The sequence below is a fragment of the Heliangelus exortis genome, unplaced genomic scaffold (assembly GCF_036169615.1).
Source record: "Heliangelus exortis unplaced genomic scaffold, bHelExo1.hap1 Scaffold_132, whole genome shotgun sequence".
Classification (NCBI taxonomy): Eukaryota; Metazoa; Chordata; class Aves; order Apodiformes; family Trochilidae; genus Heliangelus; species Heliangelus exortis.
Window position 1 is genome coordinate 233,810 of NW_027285951.1, and position 26,635 is coordinate 260,444.

At 53.1% G+C, this 26,635-nt stretch overlaps 2 protein-coding genes across 2 annotated transcripts; one reads left to right on the forward strand and one right to left on the reverse strand.

Annotated features, from left to right (window-relative positions):
- Positions 1–1,290: 1,290 nt before the first annotated feature.
- LOC139790712 (uncharacterized) lies at positions 1,291–3,253 on the forward strand. The gene is made up of 4 exons (XM_071732579.1): positions 1,291–1,401; positions 1,703–1,804; positions 2,242–2,521; positions 3,123–3,253. Exons 1-4 carry the CDS (start codon positions 1,291–1,293, stop codon positions 3,251–3,253), a joined length of 624 nt encoding a protein of 207 aa, XP_071588680.1.
- Positions 3,254–22,877: 19,624 nt separating this feature from the next.
- LOC139790713 (uncharacterized) lies at positions 22,878–26,220 on the reverse strand. Its single transcript, XM_071732580.1, has 7 exons — positions 26,110–26,220; positions 25,671–25,805; positions 25,199–25,381; positions 24,740–24,895; positions 24,337–24,438; positions 23,566–23,899; positions 22,878–23,008 (listed from the first exon to the last, which is right to left on the reverse strand). The coding sequence occupies exons 1-7, from the start codon at positions 26,218–26,220 to the stop codon at positions 22,878–22,880; spliced, it is 1,152 nt and encodes a 383-aa protein (XP_071588681.1).
- Positions 26,221–26,635: the final 415 nt, after the last annotated feature.

Sequence of the window (26,635 nt, forward strand, 5' to 3'; positions counted from 1 at the left end):
GATGAACTATGCCATGACTTTCTATAGTGAGGTAAGCCTGGTGGGAAGCAGTGCCTCTGCCAGATGCTCCTGAAGCCGTCCCTCTGGCACAGGCGGCTGCCGCCGGGTGGGATGCCAGTCCCTGGAGCTGGGACAGAGGGCTCTGCTGCCAGTCAGTCCCTGGGCCCTCCATCCAGCCCTCCCTGCTGGGGCAGTGCTCAGCACCCCCACGTGTCCACAGGCAGGGCTGCCCCCCGGAGGGGCTGCCCCCCCCCCGAGCTGGCAGCGTAACCAGGAGCTGCAGAGTGCCAGGGTCCCGCAGCCCTGCCCGTCTCTCACCGCTGTTGTTCTTTCAGCTGCTGGGCTGCCAGGGCCTGGGAAAGGATTGGAGTGACCTGTGCATCCTCCACGCCTACCTGAGGCATGGCAGTCAGACAATCCGTCTGCGGGCACTCGAGGGCTTGGTGGCACTGTCAGGAGATCCGCAGATGGTGAGCGAGGCGGAGTCAGGCGGAGCCGCCTTGGCAGCCTGGGGCTGGGGCAGGGGTAACGCGCTGGCTTGGGCCTGGCTGAGAGGAAGGAGGTGGCTGTCAGCAGAGAGAGGGGTGGCTGAGCAGGGGCCACAGAGCCTTTGCTGTCCTGCTCTCTCCTTCATCCCCATCGGCATGCGCAGCGCCTGCCGGGAAGCCAGGGGGGAGGCTGGTGCTCAGCACACAGGGCGTTTGTGCCAGGCTGCTCCTCCACTGCTCCACCCTCACAGAAATTCTCTGTTTCCTCCAGGCAAGAGAAATGCGGGGCAGATCTCTGCTGGACAGGATCCTGAGGTGCCTGAAGGATCCATCCACAGACATCAGGATGGAGGCCTTGCTCTTCTTCCAGACCATGATGGGTCAGCTGAAGAGGAAAGAGGCCAGCCCCATCGCTCTGCTGCTGGCACAGAAGCTCCCACCCCTCTTTGGTGATGTAAGGCTGCTGTGGGACCTGATCCCGCAGAGGGGCAAGGGACAAGGACAGCTGCCCTCCAGCCCAGCCCCACGGGCAGCACTTGGGCAGGGCTGCTGCCCTCCTCACGGCCCTGGGCTCTGCTGGGAGGGCTCTGCTGGGCTCTGCACCCAGCATGGCTTCTCCTTGGCCTCGGCCTCTAGATAGGTGCCCCGAGCCCAGCAACCCCAGAGCACCTCCCCTCACGCTGACCACGTTAATGCTTTTGGTCACCGTGGCTGGGGAGAGGCTGTTGTGCAGTCACACTGTCTTCTTTCCTCCCAGGAGTCCAGCCAGGTGCAAGAGCTCTCCCTCAGCCTCTTCGGGGACATGATGAAGGCTGTGGTGAGCAGAGACAAGGCAGAGGTGAAGGAGGCGATACGCGGGGTCGTGGTCTCGCTCTTCCTGCACATGAATGCTGAGAGCAGGAGTGTGGCTGAGGTAGAGAGTTGAAAGCTGAGCACCTGCTTTGCCCTTCCTTCCCTTTGCCCCAGCCCTGGCAGCAGCAGCTCAGCAGCTCTTGCCCATTTCTCTTGTGCTGGCTGTGAGAGTGCTATAGCTGAGGCGGTGGCTGCCCCGTGTCCCTGCCTCGGGCGTTGAAGCCCGGGCGTTCAGGCTCTGTCCCCAGCTGCCTCTTCCCAGAAGTAGCTGGGGACAGTTTGCAGCCTTGCCCAGAGGAGGGGGACGACAGGTCTCCTGCTCTGAGCTGTGGTGCCAGCTCCCACCTGCTGCTGTTTTGCAGGCCTCTGGCAAAACCCTCCTCATCTGTGCCAAGTTCCTGGGCTGGAGGAAGCTCAAGAGGGTGATCAAGAAGGGGAAGAACTGGATGATTGGAGAGACTTTGGTGAGGAAAGCCCCAGGTGCCAGGGCCCGGGCTGGGCAGGGGATGGATGCTCCATGTGCCCAGGGTGTGGATGTGCAGCTGTTCCTGGCTGTCCCTGATCCAGAGCAGAATGCACAGCTTGGAGCTCAGTCCCCCTTCTTTCCCCTTTCCCCAAGGCACAGCCAGGGCTTCTTCTGCAGGCCCCTCTTCCCCCCAGCCCCTGGCTGCTGCAGGAGCCCCCAGCCCACCTGGGCCCTGGCAGCAGCACGGAGGGGTCACAGTGCCCCCAGACCCCCTCTGAGAGCCTGTGGCTCTGGCTGCACCTCAGCCCCCCAGGGCTCCTGGCTGGCAGAAAGGAATGGCCTGGGGGGGAAGGGGTGGGATGGGCAGAGGGACTGCTCTGGCAGATGGGGAATGGTCTGTGCCAGCCCCATGACGTGACCTCGGGCACTCTCCAGCTGAAGCAGGACAGGAGCAGGGTGGAAGACTACGTGTGCTTCAGCCTGCACTACCTGTGGGACTCTCAGGCCGGCGTGAGAACAGAGGCCATCAGGTTCATAGGTGAGCCACAGCCCCTGGGGACCCTCTTCTGGCAGCCCAGCCCCAGCCCCCGGCACTGCCCTGGCACCAGGAGCAGCCCTGTGGCTGTCCTGGGCAGGGCCCTGGCCTCCCGCTGCCCCCCCTGCCCTGCCCTGCCCTGCCCAGGCCTCAGTGGCCTTGGTGGCCGCCTGGCTCAGTGTCAGCAGCGCCCTCGGGGACTTGCCCGGGGCCATCCCCGCAGAGTGCTGGGCAGGAGGGCGTGCGGCCGAGCTGGCCGGGCCGGGGGCTGTGCTGCCGCAGTGCTGGGGAGGGGGAGGTCTGACGGGAGCTCTGTGCACAGGGACTGCTGTGCGGCACCTGGGGAGGAATCGATCCAAACAGACACTGGAGGTTGTGTGGGATGGTGAGTAGGGTCAGAGGGTGCTGGTGGGGCAGGGGAGAGAGCCTGGGCAGGGTGCTGCCATTCCTGGCTCCGCTGCTGCGGGGAAAGGAGGGAGGGAGAAGCTGTGACTGTCCCATCCCTGGAAGTGTTCATGGCCAGGCTGGCTGTGGCTTGGAGCTCCCCGGCCAAGTGGGAGGTGTCCCTGCCCGAGGTGGGGGGTTGGGAATAGGCGATCCTTAAGAAGATCCCTTCCAGCCCAACCCAGTCTGGGAGCCTGGGATTCCTGAGCAGCAGCTTCCAGCTGCTCCCTTGGTCCCAGCTGCTCCTCCTAGTCAGGTAAAGAGAGGGATGGGCTTGCACAGAAGGGGCTGTGCAGACAGCAGGGTTTCACCACTGCTCGCTTTCTTTCTGTTGCAGCCATCAATAGCCTGGAGTATGACCCTGATCCCTCAGTCAGGTCCTTAGCAGCTCAGACCTTGCACATCCTGCAGAGTGTGAGGGAGCCGAAGAGATCAAGATGGTCCTTCCCAGGCCTGTGCTTCTGCTGATGATGAGATGGGTCAAGGACAATCTTGCTGCCCCCATCAGGAGATGGTACTTTCACCACCGCCCCGTCACGGCTGCTGTTCCCTCATGTGCACCCCCGGGCTGTGCCCGACTGTCCCTGTCCAAACGAGTGCCCCCAGAACTCTCCTGTGCCCTGGCTCTCCCGGTTAGACCTCCCTAATGTCATCCCAGCAGGAGGAAGTGGCTGCACTGGGCCGAAGGTCCTGGTGGGAAGATGGCCTTGAGAAATTGTCCCTGACCTAAGGGCTCCTGGTGCAGATGGCAGCGTGGGAACAAAGATGGAAGCAGCAGCCCCGTGCCATGACCTCCTTTGCACAGGCAGCACCCAGAGCCTGCAGAGCACACAGCATTTGTCCTGGCCTCTCCTGCTACCTGCACATCAGCTGAGCCCTGTGAGTGCCCTGGCCCCAGCTTGTTGGACAGCCAGGTTCCCCTTCTTTAGGTTGGTGATGCCAGGAGGCAGAGGGCAGAAGGGAGTCAGGGTTTACCTCAGCAAAAAGCTCTTTTAAACCCTAGCACTGCTTTGTCTTCAGGGCTTTGTTTGGCAGCTGCAGGAAGAAGGCAGAGTGTAAAATGGAGGGTGTTTCACCTGAAATGATGAGCCTGGTCACCAAGCACAGCTACACCAGGGCAGTCCTGGGCACAGCTGAGGATGATGATGAGGAACGTTTGCTCCTCGCAGCAGTTCCTGCTCAGTGTCATGGGCATCATCAGCTGGTGCTGAGTTCTTCCAGCCCACCTACAGGTGAGGAATTGCATCAGCATCCGGAGACTCCCAACTGATTCCAGCTCTCCCAAGCTGTGAGAAGCAGCTGCTGCATTCCTCTTCTGTCACTTCCAGGAGGTCACCAGGGTGTCTGCAGAGTTTTTGAACTCTCCCACAGAGACCTAGAGCAGCTGGATTCAGACACCCAAACAAGATACCCTGTTGGAGGCTGTTTGGCAATGGATCCATCACCAGCTGCCCAAGAGGCTACAGGAGGTTCCAGCCTTGCTGGGCAGGGTCAGCGTCACCGGGTGGGCCCAGGTGGCTTGGGACAGCTGGGCAGGGCAGAGCTGAGCCAGAGCTGCTTTCCTTGTCTCATCAGAGCAGCAGGAGGTGCAGCCTCCTGGCCTCTGGGACAGCTCCCAACAGGTCAAAAAGGTCCCCAAATAAAATGTGGTGTTGGGAAAGTACAGCATGTGGTGAAATCTGTTGGATGGGACCTGGGCTCTGATGCTGGGACCGATCCTGGGCTCAAGGCATCACAGAATCCTAGGAGTTCTCCAGGCTCCATTTTTCCATTTTCCAGTTTCTCTGACTCCAATTCCTCCTCTTGTGACGAGGGAAGAGCGGCCTCACAAGGACTTGCTGCTCAAGCTTTTACAGAAACCTCTCTCTTCACCCTTTGCACAGGATTTGCTCTCTCACCTTCATCAGAGCTCTCCCCCACATGCTCCATCTTTGCTGTGCCTTCAGGAGCACAGGGCTCAGCTGCCTTTCCTCACTGCCTGACCACAGGGGCAACCTGTGGGGAATTGATCCCAAACCCCCACTCCCTGTCCCCCTGTGTCAGGAGGGGGAAGCAGCACTGCTTGTTGCAGGCTCTGACAGAACAGGGACCTGGGCCACCACTGGCCAAGGGACAGCAGGAAAAGCCCCTGACAAAGCTGGAGTGGAGGCCACACTTGTGCTGCAATTCTCACACCTGCATCTATGCCTACTGAGAATAGACCAACATATTGACAGTAATTCATACATACAAACAGGGACAGCCATTTCCAAAACCTCCCAAATCTGAGGGACTCAGCTCGGTATGAAGGGAGGATGTGTCGTTTCTCACTAAAAAAAAAGATCAAAAATCTATAAGTCAGTTCAGTAGGGATTGCCACAGGTAACCTGGTAGAGCCACTGCCCAGCTTACTGCAGAACAGAGCAGTGGGGTCAGACAACACAAAGCCAGTGCCCTTTGCCCAACACCCCCAGTCAAGAAGAAACAAACAGACTAAAGAGCTTTCCAGAACAAATTGTAGCCTATAGAGCAAGCTGGGCAACAGTGAGGATGAGCCTTTATTAACCAGGCTGTCCCAGCACCTCAACTTAAGCACAGGGGACATGCACAACCCTGCTTACAGGATTGGCTGGGTTCCTGTATCTCTTTTAGGGAAAAAGAGAGCATTTGTCCCCTCCTTAAATTCCCCACTTTCTTCCGAGGGGAAGAGGAAAAAGGGAATGAGGAAGAGAGACTTCAAGGTTGGAAGAAAAGCAGTAGCACAAATTTCATGAAGTAGGAATAGGGAGAATGAATTACAAAGATGTACAACACAGATCAATATGGAAACTGCCTCCTCCTGGCTCCACCACACTTGTTCCCCACTGGACTCAGCAGCAGATGGGGCTGCCCAAGTGACAGACCCCACCAGCCTTACAGCAACCAAACGGGTCCTGACCGGCAAGGCAGAAGACAACCTGTCTCCATGAACTCTGCTCTTCTACAGCACAGAAACAAGAAACAGCAGCAGCAGCAGCAGCACAGCATGCAGCACAAAACAAACAGGCCCCAGCCCAGCCAACACACCAGCCAGAAAAGCCACCAGGGGATTCTTTTCAGACCCATTTCAGACAGAGCACCATGGGAAGCCCACTTGGGTCACCTGAACCTTCCTCTCCACCCCAGGGGCACAGCTGCTCCCCATTCTCACTGCCACATCAGCACCTGACACTGCCCTGTCCCAGGCACCTTTTTCTCCTGCTCCTCTCAGACCAGGACACTCTTGGAGATCAAAGGAGCCCAGTGAAGCTCCAGGCTCTAACCTGCACCCAAGAGAAACCCTGCCCTCCTCTCTAAATAATAACCCTTCCATTTCCACCCTCCAAACACAGTGTTTCTTGCCCTCCTTACAGGTTTGCCCCTGTTCTCTGGGCAGCTTCACCAGAGGCAAAACAGCCAGAGGCCCAAGCCCCCAGTCCTGCTTACAGGGAGCTCACCCAGCACAAAGCTGGCCAGGGCAGCAAAGGTGCTGGCAATGCTCTGGGGTGACAGTCAGGTCCCTTTGCCCATGGGGCCTCCTACCTCCACTTCACTCCTCCAAGCCTCCTCTGCTCACTCTTCTGCTCTGCTTTCTTCCACACACCACTTTCTTCTCCAGCACCTCCTGCTGCAAAGGCAAGAGGACACAATCAGCACCCGCAAGTCCCCGCTCCTCCACCAGGCTGCTCTCCCCCTTTGAAGCTCTCCACACCAGCCCTCTATTCCTCTCCAAGCCAAGATCCCCCAAGCCCCCCAGCGCAGCTTTTCTCACTAAATCACTGCTCCAGGCACCGGCCCAGGCACAGCTGGGCAAATGGAGCTGGCTGTGCAAAGCAGCGGGCAAAGAGGCTGCACAGCCCTGCTCACGGGGAGCTGGGGCTGCCTGGGGACACAGGGCTCCACGCCTCGGGACACACACCCTGACTCCAGGGCTGTCAGCAGGACAGGCAGCCAGGCAGGCACAGCCCCAGGCCCTGACTACAGCCGGTGTAATATATGTGTGCTTGGCAATTCATGGTAAATAACTATGAAGTGTTTGCTAACCCAACTTTGAGAGTACTAATAATTTATCTGCCTCCAACAATGTGAAATATGCAAACATACGGATTCGTTAGAATGAAATACAACTGTTCTTTGTGTAACTACAAGGCTTAGGGGAACAAGAAACAAGACATCCACAGTCCCTCTACCCTAAAAAAGCCTCCAAGGTACATAGAATCCTAGAATCCTAGAGTTGGCTGGGTTGGAAGGGACCTCAGAGATCATCAAGTCCAACCCTTGATCCACTCCCCCCGTGGTTCCCAGCCCATGGCACTCAGTGCCACATCCAGGCTCTTTTTCAAGATCTCCAGGGACGGAGAGTCCACTACTTCCCTGGGCAGCCCATTCCAATGTCTGATCACCCTCTCCGTAAAGAAATTCTTTCCAATATCTAACCTAAACTTCCCCTGGCACAACTTAAGACCATGCCCTCTTGTCTTGTTGAGAGTCGTCTGGGAAAAGAGACCAACCCCCACTTGGCTCCAACCTCTGTTGCCTTTGTTTAAAGGCTCAACCCGGTTCTGGAGTGGCACGCGGTTCCTAAGTAACAGATGCCAAGGTGGGACGAGCAGCAAAGAGGATTTGTTGAAGTGTGACCAGGTTTATATAGACGTACCTGGGGCTTCAGCACGTCACTTCCATCACGTCACTGGTTGCATGCTATTGGCTATAGGGGGAGGGGCCCTGAGTTCAGGGACACCTTCCCAATTCCAAGAACGCTCCCAATTCCCCTATAAATTCCAGCCCCCGCTTCAAGTTTAGGGACCCCACTCATTCCAGCCCCCCCCTCCACCCCCCCAAAAATTCCATGGTCATTTCCCCCTCAATTCCAGGCACTGCCCCAATTCCAGGCACCTCTCCTCGATTCCAGGGACCCGTCAAATTTAGGTGACCCTTTTCCTATTCCAGGGCCCCCATCAATTCCAGCCACCCCTCAAATTCTAGGGGACCCCTCCTCAATTAAAGGGATGCTCCCTCATTACAAAGCCCCCACATCAACTTTAAAGGACCCCTCCAAATTCCAGCACCTCCCCTCATTTACTACGACCCCTAAATTCCAGACACCCCCTCAATTTTAAGGGGACCCCGAAAACTCCAGGGACCCCTCCTCAGTTCCAAGGACCCCGACATTCCAGGGACCTTGATCAATTCTACCCCCCCAAAACCCAGAGGACACCTCCCCAACTACCAGCACCCTCACCCCAATTTTATTTGTTTTTCCTAAACAAGCTGAAGCTTTTCTCGTGTGGTTGGGAAAGCTCCTGGAAGTAGGGTGGGGGGGTTAATTGCCAGGAAGAATGCAGGGGGAAAAAAAAAAAAAAAAAAAAGCAGGATAGAGACCCTCGGTTATGAACAAGGAGAGGGGGGGGAATCCCCAGTGAAATTCTCCAAGAAGCCTGCTTTGAATGCAAGGGGATAGAAAAACAAACAAACAAACAAACAAACAAAAAACGGAGCAGGATAGAAACCCTCGCTTAGGAACAAGGAGAGGGGGGAATCCTTAGTGAAATTCTCCATAAAATCTGCTTTGAGTAGAAAGGGAGAAAAAAAAAAAAAATAAAAAAAAAACGGAGCAGGATAGAAACTCTCGCTTAGGAACAAGGAGAGGGGAGAATCCCCAGTGAAATTCTCCATAAAATCTGCTTTGAATGCAAGAGAGAAAAAAAAAACAAAAAAAACGGAGCAGGATAGAGACCCTCGGTTAGGAACAAGGAGAAGGGGGAATCCCCAGTGAAATTCTCCATAAAATCTGCTTTGAATGCAGGGGGGGAGAAAAAAACAACCAAACAAACAATCAAAAAAAACCCCAAACTAAAAAACCCCAAAGCAGGGTAGATGTTTAAAATGACCAATATTCTGTTAATAATTTAATTATTTAACTGATAAAATTGCAATAAGGAAAACAGCACTGGTTTCATGGGGAGTATCCGTTTCATACGCACGCACCTAAAGCTCTGGAATTACCTTTTATTGATTACAATTCTATGCATCTTCAAAATGAGGGGGGTTTACATACATATTCATAGCATTACGTCGTGCCATTTTAATATTGACGATTGGCAGAGTGTGGTCAGAGCGTGGTTGGAGTCTGGGTGGAGTCTTCTTTTGGGGAGATATCCGGGGGTCGTCAGGAGGTCTTTGGATGAAGTAAGAGCTCTTCCTCAGGCTTGAACTTTTTACCATTCTTGATTTCGCTGACTTCATTCTATTGTTACAGGGAGATATCAGACCCTAGCCATAACTTTCCTCTTATCTGCTGGTTGTGACGTCGTTATGTTCTTCTTGTGCAGATGTTCACAATCCTTTGGTGCCTCATTAGCCTTGGCAGTGTCTTATTTTAAGAACAGGACCTACACTTTTAATTATCTCCAAGATAGAAGTTCAGATAGTCTCGTTAGGGCCCTTATTTGTTCACACTGTTTCAGTGGGAAAATTCCATGTCTCAACTGCTCTGCTTAGCCCCACATTCACTTTTTACTCAGTTTAATTCTTTTCCTGAATTTTACTGGTTAGGAATATAAATTCATGAACATACATTACACTCCCAGGGTACCTGCCCTTGCTTCCCTCCCCCCTCTGCATGCTTCCTCCTTCAGTTTGAGGGCTTTTAGGAGCTGCTGGCTCATCCCCGCCGCCCTCCTGGAGTTTTTCCCCGGCTGCGGGATGGGGAGTGTGGGGAAACGGCAGCTGCCAGCATGGCCCGGGAACCAAGATGGCCGCCGGGCAGCCCCCTGCATGCCCCGGGACTACAGCTCCCAGCATGCCCCGGGACTACAGCTCCCAGCATGCCCCGGGGCGCTCCTCCTCTCCTGCTGCCTGAGCCCGCCCGACCCCGGGGCTGCCCCGGCCCCCGCCCAGCTGGGAGGGGGAGCAGGAGGAAGGGGATCTGGGCAGGGAGAGAAGGCAGGAAAAAGAGTGGTGAGGAGCGGGAAAGAGATGGAGGGGGAGGGGGCAAAGAGAGGGGGGGGAGAGGAGAAGGGGGGGAAGGAGGAGAGGGGGGGGATGGAGAGAGAGCGGGCCAGGGGCAGGCCAGGGGCCTGAGAGAGACAGAAAAAGCCCCAGGAGAGGGGAGTGACAGAGGGGTGGGAGAGGGAGCAGGAGAGAGGGGAAAGGGCGAGGGGAGAGGAAGGGAGAGGGGAGGGAGAGAGAGGCAGGAAGGGGGAGAGGCTGCAGGAGAGAGAGGGACAATAAGGCCAGGAGAGGAGAGGGAGAGAAAGCTGTGGAGAGAGAGAGAGAGAGAGAGAAAGAGCAATGGCTCTGAGAGCAGGGAGGGAGGAATTGGGAAGTGTTGAGAGGGAGACAGAAAGCCCAAAGTTGTGATAGGCAAAGGAGAGAGAGGGAGGGATGAAGAGCTGGGGGCAGGGAGCTGGTCAGAGCCCCAGAAGAGCAGTGATGAGCAGCTGGGCCAGGCCCCAGCAGCCTGGGCTTCCCCCTGGGGTCTCCATCTCTGCTGTCTGCCAGCACTGGGGGCACCCCAAATGTCCTGCCTGCTCCCCACAGCCCTCCTGAGCCCTGGCGACAGCTTGGCTGTGGTGTCCATGTCCCAGGGCTGATTTGGGGGTGTCAGGGCTCTCCTGGGGCACTCTGGGACTGAATGGGAGCAAAGCAAATGCAACCCCTCCCCTCTGCTCTTTGTCCCCAAGGTGACTGAGCAGAGCTGTGGCACGTGCTGGAGAGCATCCCCCTGGGAGGTAAGAGATGTTTGCAGAGCAACACTGAGATCTGCCCGAGGGGAAAGGTGTCCAGTGGCCACCGGGCAGCCCAGGTCCCAGGTGAGATGGTTCTCTTGGAGGCCACCAGAGCAGCCTTGCTCTGGCCCTGGTTTTGGTGAGAGATGGAGCAGCAGAGAGATGTTTCCCAGGCATCCAGGGCTGTCGAGGCTTTCCCAGTGCCCCCATGAGAGGTTCTGCTCCCAGGAAGCCTCTCCCCATGGAGCAAAGGCTGTATCCAGCCTCCCCAGCATGGGTACAGCTGCCTTGGGGGGGGTCTCAAGGAGGATGAGGTCATCTGCCTGGTGCTTCTGCAAGAGAAATGAGCTGCAGCCCCGTGCTCATGTCTGGCTGGTTCAACATCTCTGAGTGCCTCAGCCTTTCAGCCCTGGGCAGTTGCAGCCAGGCACTTTTTCAGGCTGTGACAGGTGATGGGAAGATGGATGCTGGTGCTGTGCTGGTGGCTCTGTTCAGCTCCCACTCCAAAGCTGTGATCACTGAGATCCGGGGCCTCCTGAAGGCCCTGGCAGAGATCTCCAGGGAGTTTGTATTCCATTTTTTGGTATCTTTGGGCTCCAATACGCTGGGGCAATGGGATGCTAGGGTTGGTTCCAGGTGCTGGGGCTCTGGGGTTGCAAGGTTGTGCTATGCCAGAGTTTAGGTGAGCATGTTCTTGTTCCTGACAGAATCTGGGTTTGTTGGCCTGGGTCCCAGGGATGAAGTTATTTTTACCTTGTGTTCTGAATGGTCTTTTCTTGTGCAGTATGAAAGCTTGTTTTCATGTTTAGGGTTTGATCAGGGGCCCTTGGTTTGTGTACCTGGTATCTTCAGGTTGATTGTTTTGTGGTTGTGCTGGATTGTGTTGTGTTTTCTGTCTTGAAACCATCGTTTCTGGTCTGACACCTCTGCAGCAGGGAGGGCAGTGTGACTGATGGTGTGGTCTTGCATATTTCTAGGGAGTCAGTGGAAATGTGTGGTTGGAGCCTTCTGCATCCCTTACCCTTTGTTTTCTTGAGCGTAAATCTTGCAATGTTTTTGCTGAGGTGCAAAAATGAAATTGGAGAGCAGATCTTCCTCACTCACACACCCTCACACCTTCCCCCATCTGAAGATGAACAGCCCAAATCTCTGGGGCTGTGTTCTTTCATTAAACGTGTGTCAGACATCCAGCCCCAGGGGACTTGTGTGCAGAGAATGGCTGCATGGGCCTGGGGCTTGACCACCATCACCTGGAAGGGTGACCCATCAACACCCCACCCTTGATGCCCCATCAGTGCCTCCATACTGGTAAAAAAGCCTAAAGCTGCTCCCAGTGCAAGAGGAGTTTCTACTGGAAATGAGATCTTATCCATCAGAACTGGAACCATCTCAGTGATCACCAAAAATCACAGAATTGTCACAGTTTCAGAAGCTCTCTAAGATCACTGAGCATCGCCCCCCCCCTCCCCACTGTCCTGGGCCCCCCCCTGCTTGTACTGGGAGGTGATGGGAGGGGGGTGGTTATCCCAGTACTGCCCAAACTGGGGGTGAGCAGACCATGCTAGGGGGAGGGGGCCATGGATTGGAGGGGGGACCCCAACTTATCCCAGGGGGATGGGGGTGGAATTGGGGACCCCCCGACTCATCTGGAGGGTGGAGGAGCTGTGATTTGGTCTCCCCCTACCTCATCCTGGGGGAACCAAACTCGTCCTGGGGTTTGGGGGCTGCAGTGGAGGAGACTCAACCCCAGCCCTGGAAACCCCAACTGATCCCAGGGGTTGGAGGCTCTGACTGGGGACATCAAAAATATCCTGGTGGTGTTGGGCTGCAATTGGCAACCCACAAACCATCCTGGGGGCCAGGGGACGTGATGGGTGACCCCCAAATCATTCCAGGTGATGTAAATTACCCTGGAGGGTGGACTCCCAAAATATTTCAAGAGAGCCCAACTCGTCACGGGGTGGAGGCTGCAAGGGGGGACACCACCCAATCCTGCTGAAGCCCAGCTCATCCCCCATGTGGGTGTGATGGGTGCCCCCCCAGCTCACCCTGAGGAGTGTGCAGCATGGCTGTGGACTCCACAACATCCTAGAGGTGGCCAGTTCTTTCTCCCCATTTTAGGTCTAAAAGTCTCACTTGAAAGTGATTCAGGAAATGCAGCTTGCTTTGTGGAACAGCACCCTGCTCCCCTTTCTGTGCAGAAATGGGGATTAAGTCAAAGATCTGGACTCTGTGTGTGCTTGTGGCACAGCAGGGAATGGACCCACTTTGGGGACAACCCTGTGACAGCATCAGAAACTGCAGGAGGTGTATTAAAGAAAGAAAGGGAGTGCTGTCAGTAAGGCAGAGTAGTGCACAGATTCCCCAAATCTGTGAAGAAAATGAAATCCAATTTCTTCGCTCAGTTTGAAGGCAGCTTTTACAAGCTTGTGACTGCTGTCAGTATTGCCAGGTAGACATGAGTGGTTTCAGCAGGGGAGGAATGCAAGCCATTGCTTGTGTCATTTCTCCATGGATCTGCCTAATATAGTTGTGGTTTTAAACAATGTTCTCTTCTTCTAGACCTGTCCCTGGTCACTGTCCTGGAGAGTGTACTTTTGAAAAAGATGAGTGTGTGTTTACCCAGAAGAGGAGAGGACCCAGGGATGGAGGGGCCCAACTCCCACTTCTTACACCAGACGACACTGCTGGGGTCGGTGAGTTAAACTCCAGGCTGAACTTTCAGAAGGGAGACTGCCAGTTACCCAGCAGTACTTTGAAATGATAGGCTAGACCCAGGAGAGAGTTTGTCCTGTTCTGTTCAGAACAGTTCTTACTCAAATGAAGTGAACACTGATCACCATGATTACTCTGCACAACGGTTGCAATCTCACAAGTATAGCAGTCTATGCCATAAAAATCTTTCTGAAAATTGTTTCAATCATAATTTTTAAAATTATAAGCATGCCCAGCATAATGAGGATGCTGAGAGAATGCATTCTACTTTGCTCCTACTTGTTTGTGTATCTTTGTAGGGCTCCCGTGAATCCAGAGGCATCCAACATGGGCTGTGGACAGAGAGCACCCCTTGTTTCAAGGTCACCAAGAGGAACCTCTGGAAAACGGTGCTTGACATTTTTCTACCCCATCTATGGAGCTGGGACTGGATTATGAAGTGTTGATCTACAAAAGGAAGGTGATGATGAAGAGATTCCTTTGTGGAGGAGGAGAGGGAAAGGAAGGATCTCATGGGCCATGGGGATTGATGGAATTAGGAAAGTGACAGAAACTACAAGGTAAGAAAAACAAGCAATAAAGCAGCCAAAATGGAATAGTGAACTGAAGTGTGTGCTAGAATCCAAGTTTGGGGTCGTATCAAAAAATGTAAATTGCTCAGATGTAGACAGCTTGGAATGGAGACCTGAAGAGACTGAAGTAACATCATTTCTTACAGATGAAGGAAGGGAAGGAATTCTTGAAGGCATCTAGAGGCTGCAAATATGAAAAGAGTTCATTAATTCAGTTTTTCTTTCTTGTTGTCACATATTTAAGTGCTGTTTCCCCACTATTTTTGGCATTTTTTTCTTTAGATCACTTGTGCAGGTCCTTTTCCCTCAGCTGTCTAAAGCCCTGTCTGGATGTGACACCAACACTAAGCTGTGATAAAGCAGCTGCTTCCTGCAGCGTGGCCTTTCTGAGGTGGCACCAAAGGGAAGGGGGGATGCAAAGCCAGAGCTCTGCCTTTGCTTTCTGCAGTGCCATCATTTCAGTGTTGCCAGAGACAAAGCCTGCCTCAGTTTCTCTGTCAGAGAGGAAGCTGAAATTGCTATTGACAAGTTCAATTGCTACTGACACAGCACTGGGCATGAAACTGCACTTCTTCTTAAAAGCCTGAAAATTAATGTGTTAGAAATACCACATGCTGAACCTGTCTGAGAATTTCTCCAAAAGTGTAGAGCCACTGATCTTTGATTTAAGTGGAAGTTGGATTGTTTTGGGCTGTTCTGCTATTCTTTTAATTTGATACTGGCAAGAGGTCCTGTGTTGACATTACAGTGGGAGGTTGGTATTGTTGAGTTTTTAGGTTGTGCTTTTACTGTGCTGGATATTCTGGTTGGATGATAGTGAAATATTCCAGTAGATTTTTGGAGCACTGGATCTGGGCACCTAAATGACTGTAAATATTCTCTGGTTGTGGCTCAGACTTGAGTAAATGTAAAGATGGAAACTGACTGCATGGCAGCACTGTGTGTTGGTGTTTCTGTTCCTTTCCATGTCTGTATATTTCTATACTACCAGGACTGGCATTTCTATTTGTACAGATATTTGATCTCTTTCCTTTGTCTTGCCTTTGTTACCCAAATTGAGGAGAAGTTCTTCCTCTCTGCTATCTATTGGTAATGATTTATAAAGTTTTGTAGGGTGAATTTGATCAGAAATTGTTAACCAGCAGAGGAAATTCCAATGCTCTTTGTTGATGGGGGAGAGAAGTGTCTTCCTTGGTTTTTAGTTCATACACATCCAAAAAAGAATCTTAGTTTTAATTGTAATTTTTCAATAAAATACCCGGTGAGAGTAACTCTGTTTCATAAGTAGCTATTGACATGTGGTGTATTTAGCTTTTGATTCCATTCAAGGTCCAGATGATTCAGGTGCAGTCATTACAATCCAGTTTTGAAATAGTGCTCTTGGCCTGGCTTTGATCAGAGGTTTGCTTGCAGATGTCACTGGACTGAAGAAGTTGCCTAAGATGGAGCTGAAGCAGTTCCTGCCCGTTTAGGAAAGACAGCAATATGGGCCAAGGGCAGTGCTCCTTTTTTTCCTTGCAGACACAACTGGCTTAACTTAAGCTGTGCCTAGCCAGTTCCACTTGCTCTTCTTCCAGCTCTACCTTTTTTTAGAATGCTTTGGTGTGTTTCTCACAGATTGTCTCTTTTGCTAAATTTAATTTATTAATGGAGGTTGAAATCGAGGGTCATCAACATCATTGGTTTACTGGGTGGGAGGTAGTTGAACTCCAGGCTGCATGGAAATTTCAGATTGTGATCTTCATTGTACAAGACTGTTGCTGTTTTGTGGCTTGTTAAATCCTTCTGATAGATCTCTTGATGTTCTTCTCTGCTGCAAAATAGCAACTTCTCTCTAAAAAGAGGTGTGCACTCTTGCAAGGGTATATTTCACAGACTCAGAGGATCATCTGGGTTGGAAAGGATCTCTGAGATCATCAAGTCCAACCCTTGATCCACTACCCCTGTGGTTACCAGACCATGGCACTGAGTGCCACATCCAGCCTTTGTTTTAAAAACCTCCGGGGATGGAGAATCCACCCCCTCCCTGTGCAGCCCATTCCAATGTCTGGTCACCCTCCCTGTAAAGAATTTTTTCCTAATGTCCAACCTAAACCTCCCCTGGCAGAGCTTAAGTCCATGCCCTCTTGTCTTCCTGGTAGTGTCCTAGGAGCAGACACTCCCCCCCCTGGCTCCAACCTCCTTTCAGGGAGTTGTAGGGAGTGATGAGGTCTCCCCTGAGCCTCCTCTTCTCCAGGCTGAACACCCCCAGCTCCCTCAGCCCTTCCTCACAGGACTTGTGCTGGATCCCTTCCCAGCCTCCTTGCTCTGCTCTGGACCTGCTCCAGCACCTCCATCTCCTTCCTGAACTGTGGGGCCCAGAACTGGACACAGGACTCAAGGTGTGGCCTCCCCAGGGCTGAGCACAGGGGAAGAATCACTTCCCTGGACCTGTTTTCTTTTCAGCATTTCAAGTGTTTTCTTCTGGTCAGTACCAGCCGTTTCTGTATGGGAGGGGTTTTAGTCCATTTTTATGTCTCTCCATGTCTAATGGGCTTCTGAGCATCTGCTTTAAATTCCCTGGGATGGACTCTAGAAGTACAGTGTTAAAGATGTGGTCTCAAAGAATTCAGGGGACGTTTTCTGTTCCTCTGTGTACCTTGATGGAACTTCCATCAAATGATTGTGTCATCTGTAATCAGACTGAAGCAGCTACAGTTGTTTTTGTTGTGGTTTTTTGGTTTGGTTTTGGTTGGTTGTTTTTTTACGTAGCTGGTCCTCTTTTTGTGGGGTCTCAAAAAAAAGGGTTTTTTTTACCCCTTTAAGGCTCAGGTAATATGGTCTGCCCTAGGGTATACTGTTGTGAGGGGGTATAGCAGCAGGAGGTGAAAATGTGTTTTGACCAAGCCATGTCCTTCTTCTTGTTCTCCTCTTCCATTCACAAGGGAAAAGAGCTTGTGATGATGCATTTTTCTGCTGTGATGCTTGAAATGTAGGGAAACTGCAGAGGCTGATTTATGCAGTGAGTCTGGTGATGCTGAGAGTTCCTTGCAAGTAAAAATTCTGAAACTTAGAGAGCTGAATTTTACTGTAGCTGAATTTGACTGTGACAGAAATGAAGCTGGGCTGAAGTGGGGAAGGGCTTCTCAGGGGCTGTGCAGGAGCAAGGCTGAGACTGAGGACAGGAGGAATTCCTTTCTGCTCCTCCAGATTTCCATGGAAAAGCTGAACACCTTGTAAATGAAAGCTCAACAGATTTTCCCTTTTTTCTTTTCCATAAAAAAGCCTTTTTCAAGTAGTCATTGAAAGGCAAAGAAGATGCTTGCTTCTTCCCCTTTTATATCTTCTTCCACTTGATCTCTTTTGGGAAGAGTCACCTGTAGAGGAAGTAAAGCAGGAGAAGGGAGGCAAAAGTGAAGAGAAAAAAGCTCCAGCTGCCTGGATTGGGAAGCACCATGTTTGTAATGGTGACTCTAAAATCCCCAAGGCAGCTTCAAGAGACATCACTGGTGAGAAAGGAGCTGGGAAATAGTGATGCAATTCTTTCTCTATGATTATTAAACGATGTTTTATAACATAAAAGGTGTTGATCTCCAAGTGGTGGAGATTCCTTGTATAGGAGCTCAGTGTTTGCTTCCTCCAAGCATCTTGATACTGATAATTTATGCCAGTCTCTGTAGTGCCTTCTGTGGTGTTATCTACAAATGTTCCTTGGCCACCAGGAAAAGCTGAAGTCCCATTTTCCACAGGCTGAGTGAGAGATCATTCACCTTGGAGTAACAGGAGTGGTGTATTTGTGGCCTTTAATTCAGAATCTTTCCTTTTTCCATTAAATTGCTCCAGAAGAAAGGAATTCACAGAGGTGCACGTGAAGTTGCTATTGTGATAAAATGATTCACTCCAGCAGCTCACAAATTTTAGAGGATGTTTTCTTTTGTTCTCAGCCTTTTCTCACAACCATTAAAGATGCACTCTAGGTGTAAATAAGTAGTATGGAGTCATGCTGCTTATAGAAATCTGTTTTTCACTGTAGGTGAGCACTCTGGATGTACCTCCCAGATAGCAGCAGCAGCAGCTGAAGAAGAAGTTCTCAGGGATGCCATTGAAAACTCTGTGGTGCAGGTATGGAAAGCCAAATATTTTTGAATTAGAATCTTAACTGTTACATTGTATTAAGAACTATGGTGAAAAAACCAGTAAGTGGATAAGGAAGGGAGAGTCCTGAAGAGGAAGAGTGAGTCTGAAGTGAAGCTGGATCCAGTCTTCTTCTGGTGTAAAATCCTTGTCCTGATGTTGGATATTTTTTCTTTTGCTGCTTTGTTTCCAGCTGGTTTCCTTCCGTTTTTTTGCCATTGTTCTTCCTCTTGTGCTGTGCAGTCAAACAATGCAGTCAAAAGCATCTTTTCCCCTGCAAAATGCATACTCAAGTGAAAAGGGAGATTTTTCAGTAACATGCTGATCTGTTGGATGAAAGGTGGCTTTTTCTTTTTAAGAGAAAAAGCCTTGGCTTTTGGTCACCTTTCTGATGCTCTCTCTGCCTCTGCAAAACATGTGTGGGTTTGGCCATGTTAAGAAGTGTTTGAAAAAGGTTTTTTTTGCAGTGGGATTAAGGCAGGCATCCTCTGGAGTTTTCTGTAAGAGCTCAAGTGGAGCAAACGACTTGGAATTTGGGGCATGGTTTGGTGGGCATGGTGGTGGTGGTTGGACTTGAGGATCCTGGAGGTTTTTTCCAACCTTAATGATCCTGGGGTTTTATGACTCTGTCCACGTAGGAGCAATTGGCCCAGGTGCAGAGGGAAAACCTCTTACTTTGCCAGCAACTGGAAGACAGGAAGCAGCAGCTCATCCAAGAAAGTGTAGTGACTGTTGCTCAGGACTGCTTTAATGACATTTTCAAGAATCTCAAGGCTGATACTGGGCAGAAAGTTTATTTGTTGGAAGAGAAAAACAAGGAGTTACACGAAAACTGCAATGTCTTAAGGAAACAGGCCTTTAGATGTGAGGCTGACAAAGTAGAAGCACAGGTAAAGTAGACAATATTAGCAGTGCTTAAGACTGTTAGGAGTCTTTTGGGGTTAATTTCTGAGTTTTGGGGCTTCTAAAGGATCTGGCTGTTCCTCAGAAAGTCAACTTCAGACACCAACCTAAGCTTTCTCTTCCGTATTTTCCTCTGCTGAAGGAAACAGGGACAGGTGAAGAAGGGGAAGCAGGAAAGGCAGGAAGGGCAGGAAGTGGTTTGAGCCTTGTGATCCCTCAAATGTATCCTGAGTATGAGGTGTATGGGATGGAATTCTCTGTTTGGTCAATCCTGGCATCTATCTGGTCTGTTCCTCCCCAAAGGAGAGCTGCAGGTGGGACCTCTTTATTCCTCTTGGAGGGTAAAATGTTCCTCAGAGCTGAGCAGTGGCCTTGGTTCTGCTGTAACTATAAAAATCAAGTTTTACCAGTCCTAGAAGCAGACAGTGTCTGAGAAACTTCCTGTTAATTTCAGCAAGTGCAAGTACTTCCAAGAGACTGAGCTGAGAGGAAAAGTACAAGACAAAAAAAATCCCCTTTTTCCTGGCCCAAACCAGGACACTTGGTATCTTTGTCTTTGACACGGTCCCAGGTTTGTATGTGGTAAAGTGCTCTGCAAAAGAGACTGAGGTGTCTGTCACTTATTCCATGTGGTTTGGCCCAGAAAGTTTTATCTGATTTCTGAAGGACAGTAGAAATAATGGACTGTGTTTCTATAGAAACAATGTCTGCATTAATATAGAAATAATGTCTGCATTTATATAGAAATAATGTCTGCAATAATGCTGCATTTGGGCTTCTTTCTGCTCGCCGTGCTTCCCCCACTTGTAACAGAGAATCATAGAACTCTTTTGGTTAGAAAAGATCTTTGAAATAAAGTCCAAGTGTTCCCTCAGCCCTGCTAAGCCCAATGCTGTCCCTCAGCACCACATCCCCACATCTCTGAAGTCTCTGTAGAAATTGTGACTCAGCCCCTGGTTCCAGTGCCCGACAACCCTTTTGGGGAAAATATTCTTCCTGGCCCTTGTTGAATCTCCTACAGCCCAGGTCCCTCTAGCAGAGCTTTCCTGCCCTCATCAGATCAAGCCTCCCACCCAATTTGGTGTCATTTGCACCCAATCCCCTCGTCCACTGATAAAGATGTTGAAGAGAACTGGTGCAGAGCCCTGGGGACCACCCTGGGACCACCACTGGGTTTAACTCCATCCATCAGCATGCTGCCAATTCTGATTGCTTCTGGAACTTACCCTGCCTGAATATAGATATACCTATGGATATACAAGGGGGCTGTGACGTCCCTTTAGGAGAAGGATGAACTTTTTAATTCCTATTTTCAAGGGGGGGAGCAAGTGAAGGAGTCCAGAGAGTGCCTGAAAGGAGTGGGAGGGTGAGTGTCAGTGTCAGTGTTTCTTGGGTTTTGCTGTCCCTTACTCATTGCTTGTGTTTGTAGCTCCTCTGTTGCAGTCTTTTTTTTTTTTTTTTTTTTTTAAATTGGCAAGAAGAGGATAATGGGTGACAAAAGTTATCAAGTTATCCTTTTTTTTAGGGAAAAATCACTCAGTAGTGTTCAGGCAGAGGAGTTGAATGTTTGTCATCCATGGCATGAAACATGTTCTGTGATGTCCAAGGGGGAATTGCACCTCTTTTGTAATTATTCCTCCAAAGTCACAGCTTTGCAGGAAGCCCCTGAGACCATTTCCTTCTGTTGCTGTCTGCTTTTAATCACAGGGAGTGTTCAGCTCTGGTTTCGTAGCCATCATGTTCTGACAGTGACCTCTTTGCCCCTCTCTCCTGTAAAAGTAACAGCAGGAATCTTGTCTCTTTGCTCCCCAGACACTGATGAACTTTAAACTACATCTTTGGGAGCTTATTCCAGAACTTGTGATAGATCAGAAGACATGAAATTATGTTTCTGTCGGTCTGAATAAATGTTCTTAGTCTCTTGGATGGATGACAGCCCTGCTGCCTTTCCCTGGTGGTTTTTTTGAAGCGTAGTTGTCTTCCTCCCCCTCCCCTTTCCCCTTTTCCCTTTCCCCTTTCCCCTCTCCCCTTTCTGTTGCGTGAGAGGAGTCTCGCCGTGGGCGCGAGCTTGGTTCGTGAACAGAGTCAGTCAAGCTAGTGCAAGTTTCAGAGCCTCATTCTAAAAGAGGCTTCATGGCAGCTCTGCTCTAGAGCTGGCACAGTTAATTAATGTCCAAAATCTCCACTAGGTTATGGAGCCTGGAGGGGACCATGTAGTGCAGGACCATTTGGTAAGCAGGTTGGTTTGACAACGAATTATTTTTGCTGAGAGACAGGAGTTATTTCCTAATAACATTATTTCCTAATAATTATTATTAACTAATAATTTCAGTTAGCCTTGGCAGTGTCTTGTTTTAAGAACAGGACCTACGCTTTTAATTATCTCTGAGACAGAAGTTAGTCTCGCTAGGGCCTTGTTTTGTTCACACTGTTTCAGTGGAAAAATTCCATGTCTCAACTGCTCTGCTTAGCCCCACATTCACTTCTTACTCGGTTCAATTCTTTTCCTGAATTTTACTGGTTAGGAATACAAATTCATCCTCAGCCATTACACTCTTCTTCCTCTGCAGGGCACCACCCAGAACTGCACACAAAGCTGGAGCTCCACAGCACTGCTCAGACTCAATCTGCATGAGAATCCTCAAACCACAGACAGCTCTGTTTTTTCCCCAAAGTCTCTGAGGGAAGCTGCCACTGAGCAGCCTGACTGGGACACTGCAGGGATACACAGTGTTCTGCCTCTACAATCACAGGAGAGGTGAGAAAATGGAGCCTGGAGAACTCCTAGGATTCTGTGATGCCTTGAGCCCAGGATCGGTCCCAGGATCAGAGCCCAGGTCCCATCCAACAGATTTCACCACATGCTGTACTTTCCCAACACCACATTTTATTTGGGGACCTTTTTGACCTGTTGGGAGCTGTCCCAGAGGCCAGGAGGCTGCACCTCCTGCTGCTCTGATGAGACAAGGAAAGCAGCTCTGGCTCAGCTCTGCCCTGCCCAGCTGTCCCAAGCCACCTGGGCCCACCCGGTGACGCTGACCCTGCCCAGCAAGGCTGGAACCTCCTGTAGCCTCTTGGGCAGCTGGTGATGGATCCATTGCCAAACAGCCTCCAACAGGGTATCTTGTTTGGGTGTCTGAATCCAGCTGCTCTAGGTCTCTGTGGGAGAGTTCAAAAACTCTGCAGACACCCTGGTGACCTCCTGGAAGTGACAGAAGAGGAATGCAGCAGCTGCTTCTCACAGCTTGGGAGAGCTGGAATCAGTTGGGAGTCTCCGGGTGCTGATGCAATTCCTCACCTGTAGGTGGGCTGGAAGAACTCAGCACCAGCTGATGATGCCCATGACACTGAGCAGGAACTGCTGCGAGGAGCAAACGTTCCTCATCATCATCCTCAGCTGTGCCCAGGACTGCCCTGGTGTAGCTGTGCTTGGTGACCAGGCTCATCATTTCAGGTGAAACACCCTCCATTTTACACTCTGCCTTCTTCCTGCAGCTGCCAAACAAAGCCCTGAAGACAAAGCAGTGCTAGGGTTTAAAAGAGCTTTTTGCTGAGGTAAACCCTGACTCCCTTCTGCCCTCTGCCTCCTGGCATCACCAACCTAAAGAAGGGGAACCTGGCTGTCCAACAAGCTGGGGCCAGGGCACTCACAGGGCTCAGCTGATGTGCAGGTAGCAGGAGAGGCCAGGACAAATGCTGTGTGCTCTGCAGGCTCTGGGTGCTGCCTGTGCAAAGGAGGTCATGGCACGGGGCTGCTGCTTCCATCTTTGTTCCCACGCTGCCATCTGCACCAGGAGCCCTTAGGTCAGGGACAATTTCTCAAGGCCATCTTCCCACCAGGACCTTCGGCCCAGTGCAGCCACTTCCTCCTGCTGGGATGACATTAGGGAGGTTTAACTGGGAGAGCCAGGGCACAGGAGAGTTCTGGGGGCACTCGTTTGGACAGGGACAGTCGGGCACAGCCCGGGGGTGCACATGAGGGAACAGCAGCCGTGACGGGGCGGTGGTGAAAGTACCATCTCCTGATGGGGGCAGCAAGATTGTCCTTGACCCATCTCATCATCAGCAGAAGCACAGGCCTGGGAAGGACCATCTTGATCTCTTCGGCTCCCTCACACTCTGCAGGATGTGCAAGGTCTGAGCTGCTAAGGACCTGACTGAGGGATCAGGGTCATACTCCAAGCTATTGACGGCTGCAACAGAAAGAAAGCGAGCAGTGGTGAAACCCTGCTGTCTGCACAGCCCCTTCTGTGCAAGCCCATCCCTCTCTTTACCTGACTAGGAGGAGCAGCTGGGACCAAGGGAGCAGCTGGAAGCTGCTGCTCAGGAATCCCAGGCTCCCAGACTGGGTTGGGCTGGAAGGGATCTTCTTAAGGATCGCCTATTCCCAACCCCCCACCTCGGGCAGGGACACCTCCCACTTGGCCGGGGAGCTCCAAGCCACAGCCAGCCTGGCCATGAACACTTCCAGGGATGGGACAGTCACAGCTTCTCCCTCCCTCCTTTCCCCGCAGCAGCGGAGCCAGGAATGGCAGCACCCTGCCCAGGCTCTCTCCCCTGCCCCACCAGCACCCTCTGACCCTACTCACCATCCCACACAACCTCCAGTGTCTGTTTGGATCGATTCCTCCCCAGGTGCCGCACAGCAGTCCCTGTGCACAGAGCTCCCGTCAGACCTCCCCCTCCCCAGCACTGCGGCAGCACAGCCCCCGGCCCGGCCAGCTCGGCCGCACGCCCTCCTGCCCAGCACTCTGCGGGGATGGCCCCGGGCAAGTCCCCGAGGGCGCTGCTGACACTGAGCCAGGCGGCCACCAAGGCCACTGAGGCCTGGGCAGGGCAGGGCAGGGCAGGGCAGGGCAGGGGGGGCAGCGGGAGGCCAGGGCCCTGCCCAGGACAGCCACAGGGCTGCTCCTGGTGCCAGGGCAGTGCCGGGGGCTGGGGCCGGGCTGCCAGAAGAGGGTCCCCAGGGGCTGTGGCTCACCTATGAACCTGATGGCCTCCATTCTCACGCCGGCCTGAGAGTCCCACAGGTAGTGCAGGCTGAAGCACACGTAGTCTTCCACCCTGCTCCTGTCCTGCTTCAGCTGGAGAGTGCCCGAGGTCACGTCATGGGGCTGGCACAGACCATTCCCCATCTGCCAGAGCAGTCCCTCTGCCCATCCCACCCCTTCCCCCCCAGGCCATTCCTTTCTGCCAGCCAGGAGCCCCGGGGGGCTGAGGTGCAGCCAGAGCCACAGGCTCTCAGAGGGGGTCTGGGGGCACTGTGACCCCTCCGTGCTGCTGCCAGGGCCCAGGTGGGCTGGGGGCTCCTGCAGCAGCCAGGGGCTGGGGGGAAGAGGGGCCTGCAGAAGAAGCCCTGGCTGTGCCTTGGGGAAAGGGGAAAGAAGGGGGACTGAGCTCCAAGCTGTGCATTCTGCTCTGGATCAGGGACAGCCAGGACAGCTGCACATCCACACCCTGGGCACATGGAGCATCCATCCCCTGCCCAGTCCAGGCCCTGGCACCTGGGGCTTGTCCTCACCAAAGTCTCTCCAATCATCCAGTTCTTCCCCTTCTTGATCACCCTCTTGAGCTTCCTCCAGCCCAGGAACTTGGCACAGATGAGGAGGGTTTTGCCAGAGGCCTGCAAAACAGCAGCAGGTGGGAGCTGGCACCACAGCTCAGAGCAGGAGACCTGTCGTCCCCCTCCTCTGGGCAAGGCTGCAAACTGTCCCCAGCTACTTCTGGGAAGAGGCAGCTGGGGACAGAGCCTGAACGCCCGGGCTTCAACGCCCGAGGCAGGGACACGGGGCAGCCACCACCTCAGTTATGGCACTCTCACAGCCAGCACAAGAGAAATGGGCAAGAGCTGCTGAGCTGCTGCTGCCAGGGCTGGGGCAAAGGGAAGGAAGGGCAAAGCAGGTGCTCAGCTTTCAACTCTCTACCTCAGCCACACTCCTGCTCTCAGCATTCATGTGCAGGAAGAGCGAGACCACGACCCCGCATATCGCCTCCTTCATCTCTGCCTTGTCTCTGCTCACCACAGCCTTCATCGTGTCCCCAAAGAGGCTGAGGGAGAGCTCTTGCACCTGGCTGGACTCCTGGGAGGAAAGAAGACAGTGTGACTGCACAACAGCCTCTCCCCAGCCACGGTGACCAAAAGCATTAACGTGGTCAGCGTGAGGGGAGGTGCTCTGGGGTTGCTGGGCTCGGGGCACCTATCTAGAGGCCGAGGCCAAGGAGAAGCCATGCTGGGTGCAGAGCCCAGCAGAGCCCTCCCAGCAGAGCCCAGGGCCGTGAGGAGGGCAGCAGCCCTGCCCAAGTGCTGCCCGTGGGGCTGGGCTGGAGGGCAGCTGTCCTTGTCCCTTGCCCCTCTGCGGGATCAGGTCCCACAGCAGCCTTACATCACCAAAGAGGGGTGGGAGCTTCTGTGCCAGCAGCAGAGCGATGGGGCTGGCCTCTTTCCTCTTCAGCTGACCCATCATGGTCTGGAAGAAGAGCAAGGCCTCCATCCTGATGTCTGTGGATGGATCCTTCAGGCACCTCAGGATCCTGTCCAGCAGAGATCTGCCCCGCATTTCTCTTGCCTGGAGGAAACAGAGAATTTCTGTGAGGGTGGAGCAGTGGAGGAGCAGCCTGGCACAAACGCCCCGTGTGCTGAGCACCAGCCTCCCCCCCGGCTTCCCGGCAGGCGCTGCGCATGCCGATGGGGATGAAGGAGAGAGCAGGACAGCAAAGGCTCTGTGGCCCCTGCTCAGCCACCCCTCTCTCTGCTGACAGCCACCTCCTTCCTCTCAGCCAGGCCCAAGCCAGCGCGTTACCCCTGCCCCAGCCCCAGGCTGCCAAGGCGGCTCCGCCTGACTCCGCCTCGCTCACCATCTGCGGATCTCCTGACAGTGCCACCAAGCCCTCGAGTGCCCGCAGACGGATTGTCTGACTGCCATGCCTCAGGTAGGCGTGGAGGATGCACAGGTCACTCCAATCCTTTCCCAGGCCCTGGCAGCCCAGCAGCTGAAAGAACAACAGCGGTGAGAGACGGGCAGAGCTGCGGGACCCTGGCACTCTGCAGCTCCTGGTTACGCTGCCAGCTCGGGGGGGGGGCAGCCCCTCCGGGGGGCAGCCCTGCCTGTGGACACATGGGGGTGCTGAGCACTGCCCCAGCAGGGAGGGCTGGATGGAGGGCCCAGGGACTGACTGGCAGCAGAGCCCTCTGTCCCAGCTCCAGGGACTGTCATCCCACCCAGCGGCAGCCGCCTGTGCCAGAGGGACGGCTTCAGGAGCATCTGGCAGAGGCACTGCTTCCCACCAGGCTTACCTCACTATAGAAAGTCATGGCATAGTTCATCTGCCATTCCCTCCTCTGAGCAAGAATCTCCTTCACGTGCTGGAACAGGAAGGCTTGCTGCTCAGCCGGGCTCTTCCTCATCTCTCTGGGCAGGGCAGGGCAGGGCAAGAAAAGCAGTGCTGGCAGTGAGCAGGGCAGGCAAAGCCTTGCTGGGATTGCCCTGCCCAGCCCAGCCAGGACAGCCCAGGCCAGGACACGCCTTTGCCCCCAGCCACAGCCTCCACACCACTTGCTGACAGCGCCCTGCTCTCTCCCCAGGCAAGGAGCACCCCTCGCCACTCGCATCGCTCCCTGGCCAGCGCTGCAGCTGCAGCCCGGGGCCTGGGTGCCTGGGGACTTCTCTGCCCCCGGGGATGGGGCTGCCGAGGCACTGCTGGCTACAAAGGGCTCTCACCTGGCCAGCAATCTGACTCCTCTCTCCAGGGTCTCTGCTTGCAGCATCATGTCCCAGCCGCCCTGCTTCTGGATGTTCTGGACATGCCCTTCACAGCCAGCA

Coding starts and splice junctions, on each gene's coding strand:
- LOC139790712 (XM_071732579.1), top strand. CDS start 1,291: ATGATGAAGGCTGTGGTGAGCAGAGACAAGGCAGAGGTGAAGGAGGCG. Junction 1,805..2,241: donor GGATGATTGGAGAGACTTTG/GTGAGGAAAGCC, acceptor GGCACTCTCCAG/CTGAAGCAGGACAGGAGCAG. Junction 2,522..3,122: donor TGGTGGCCGCCTGGCTCAGT/GTCAGCAGCGCC, acceptor TTTCTGTTGCAG/CCATCAATAGCCTGGAGTAT.
- LOC139790713 (XM_071732580.1), bottom strand. CDS start 26,220: ATGAGGAAGAGCCCGGCTGAGCAGCAAGCCTTCCTGTTCCAGCACGTG. Junction 25,806..26,109: donor CCATGACTTTCTATAGTGAG/GTAAGCCTGGTG, acceptor TTGTTCTTTCAG/CTGCTGGGCTGCCAGGGCCT. Junction 23,900..24,336: donor GGATGATTGGAGAGACTTTG/GTGAGGACAAGC, acceptor GGCACTCTCCAG/CTGAAGCAGGACAGGAGCAG.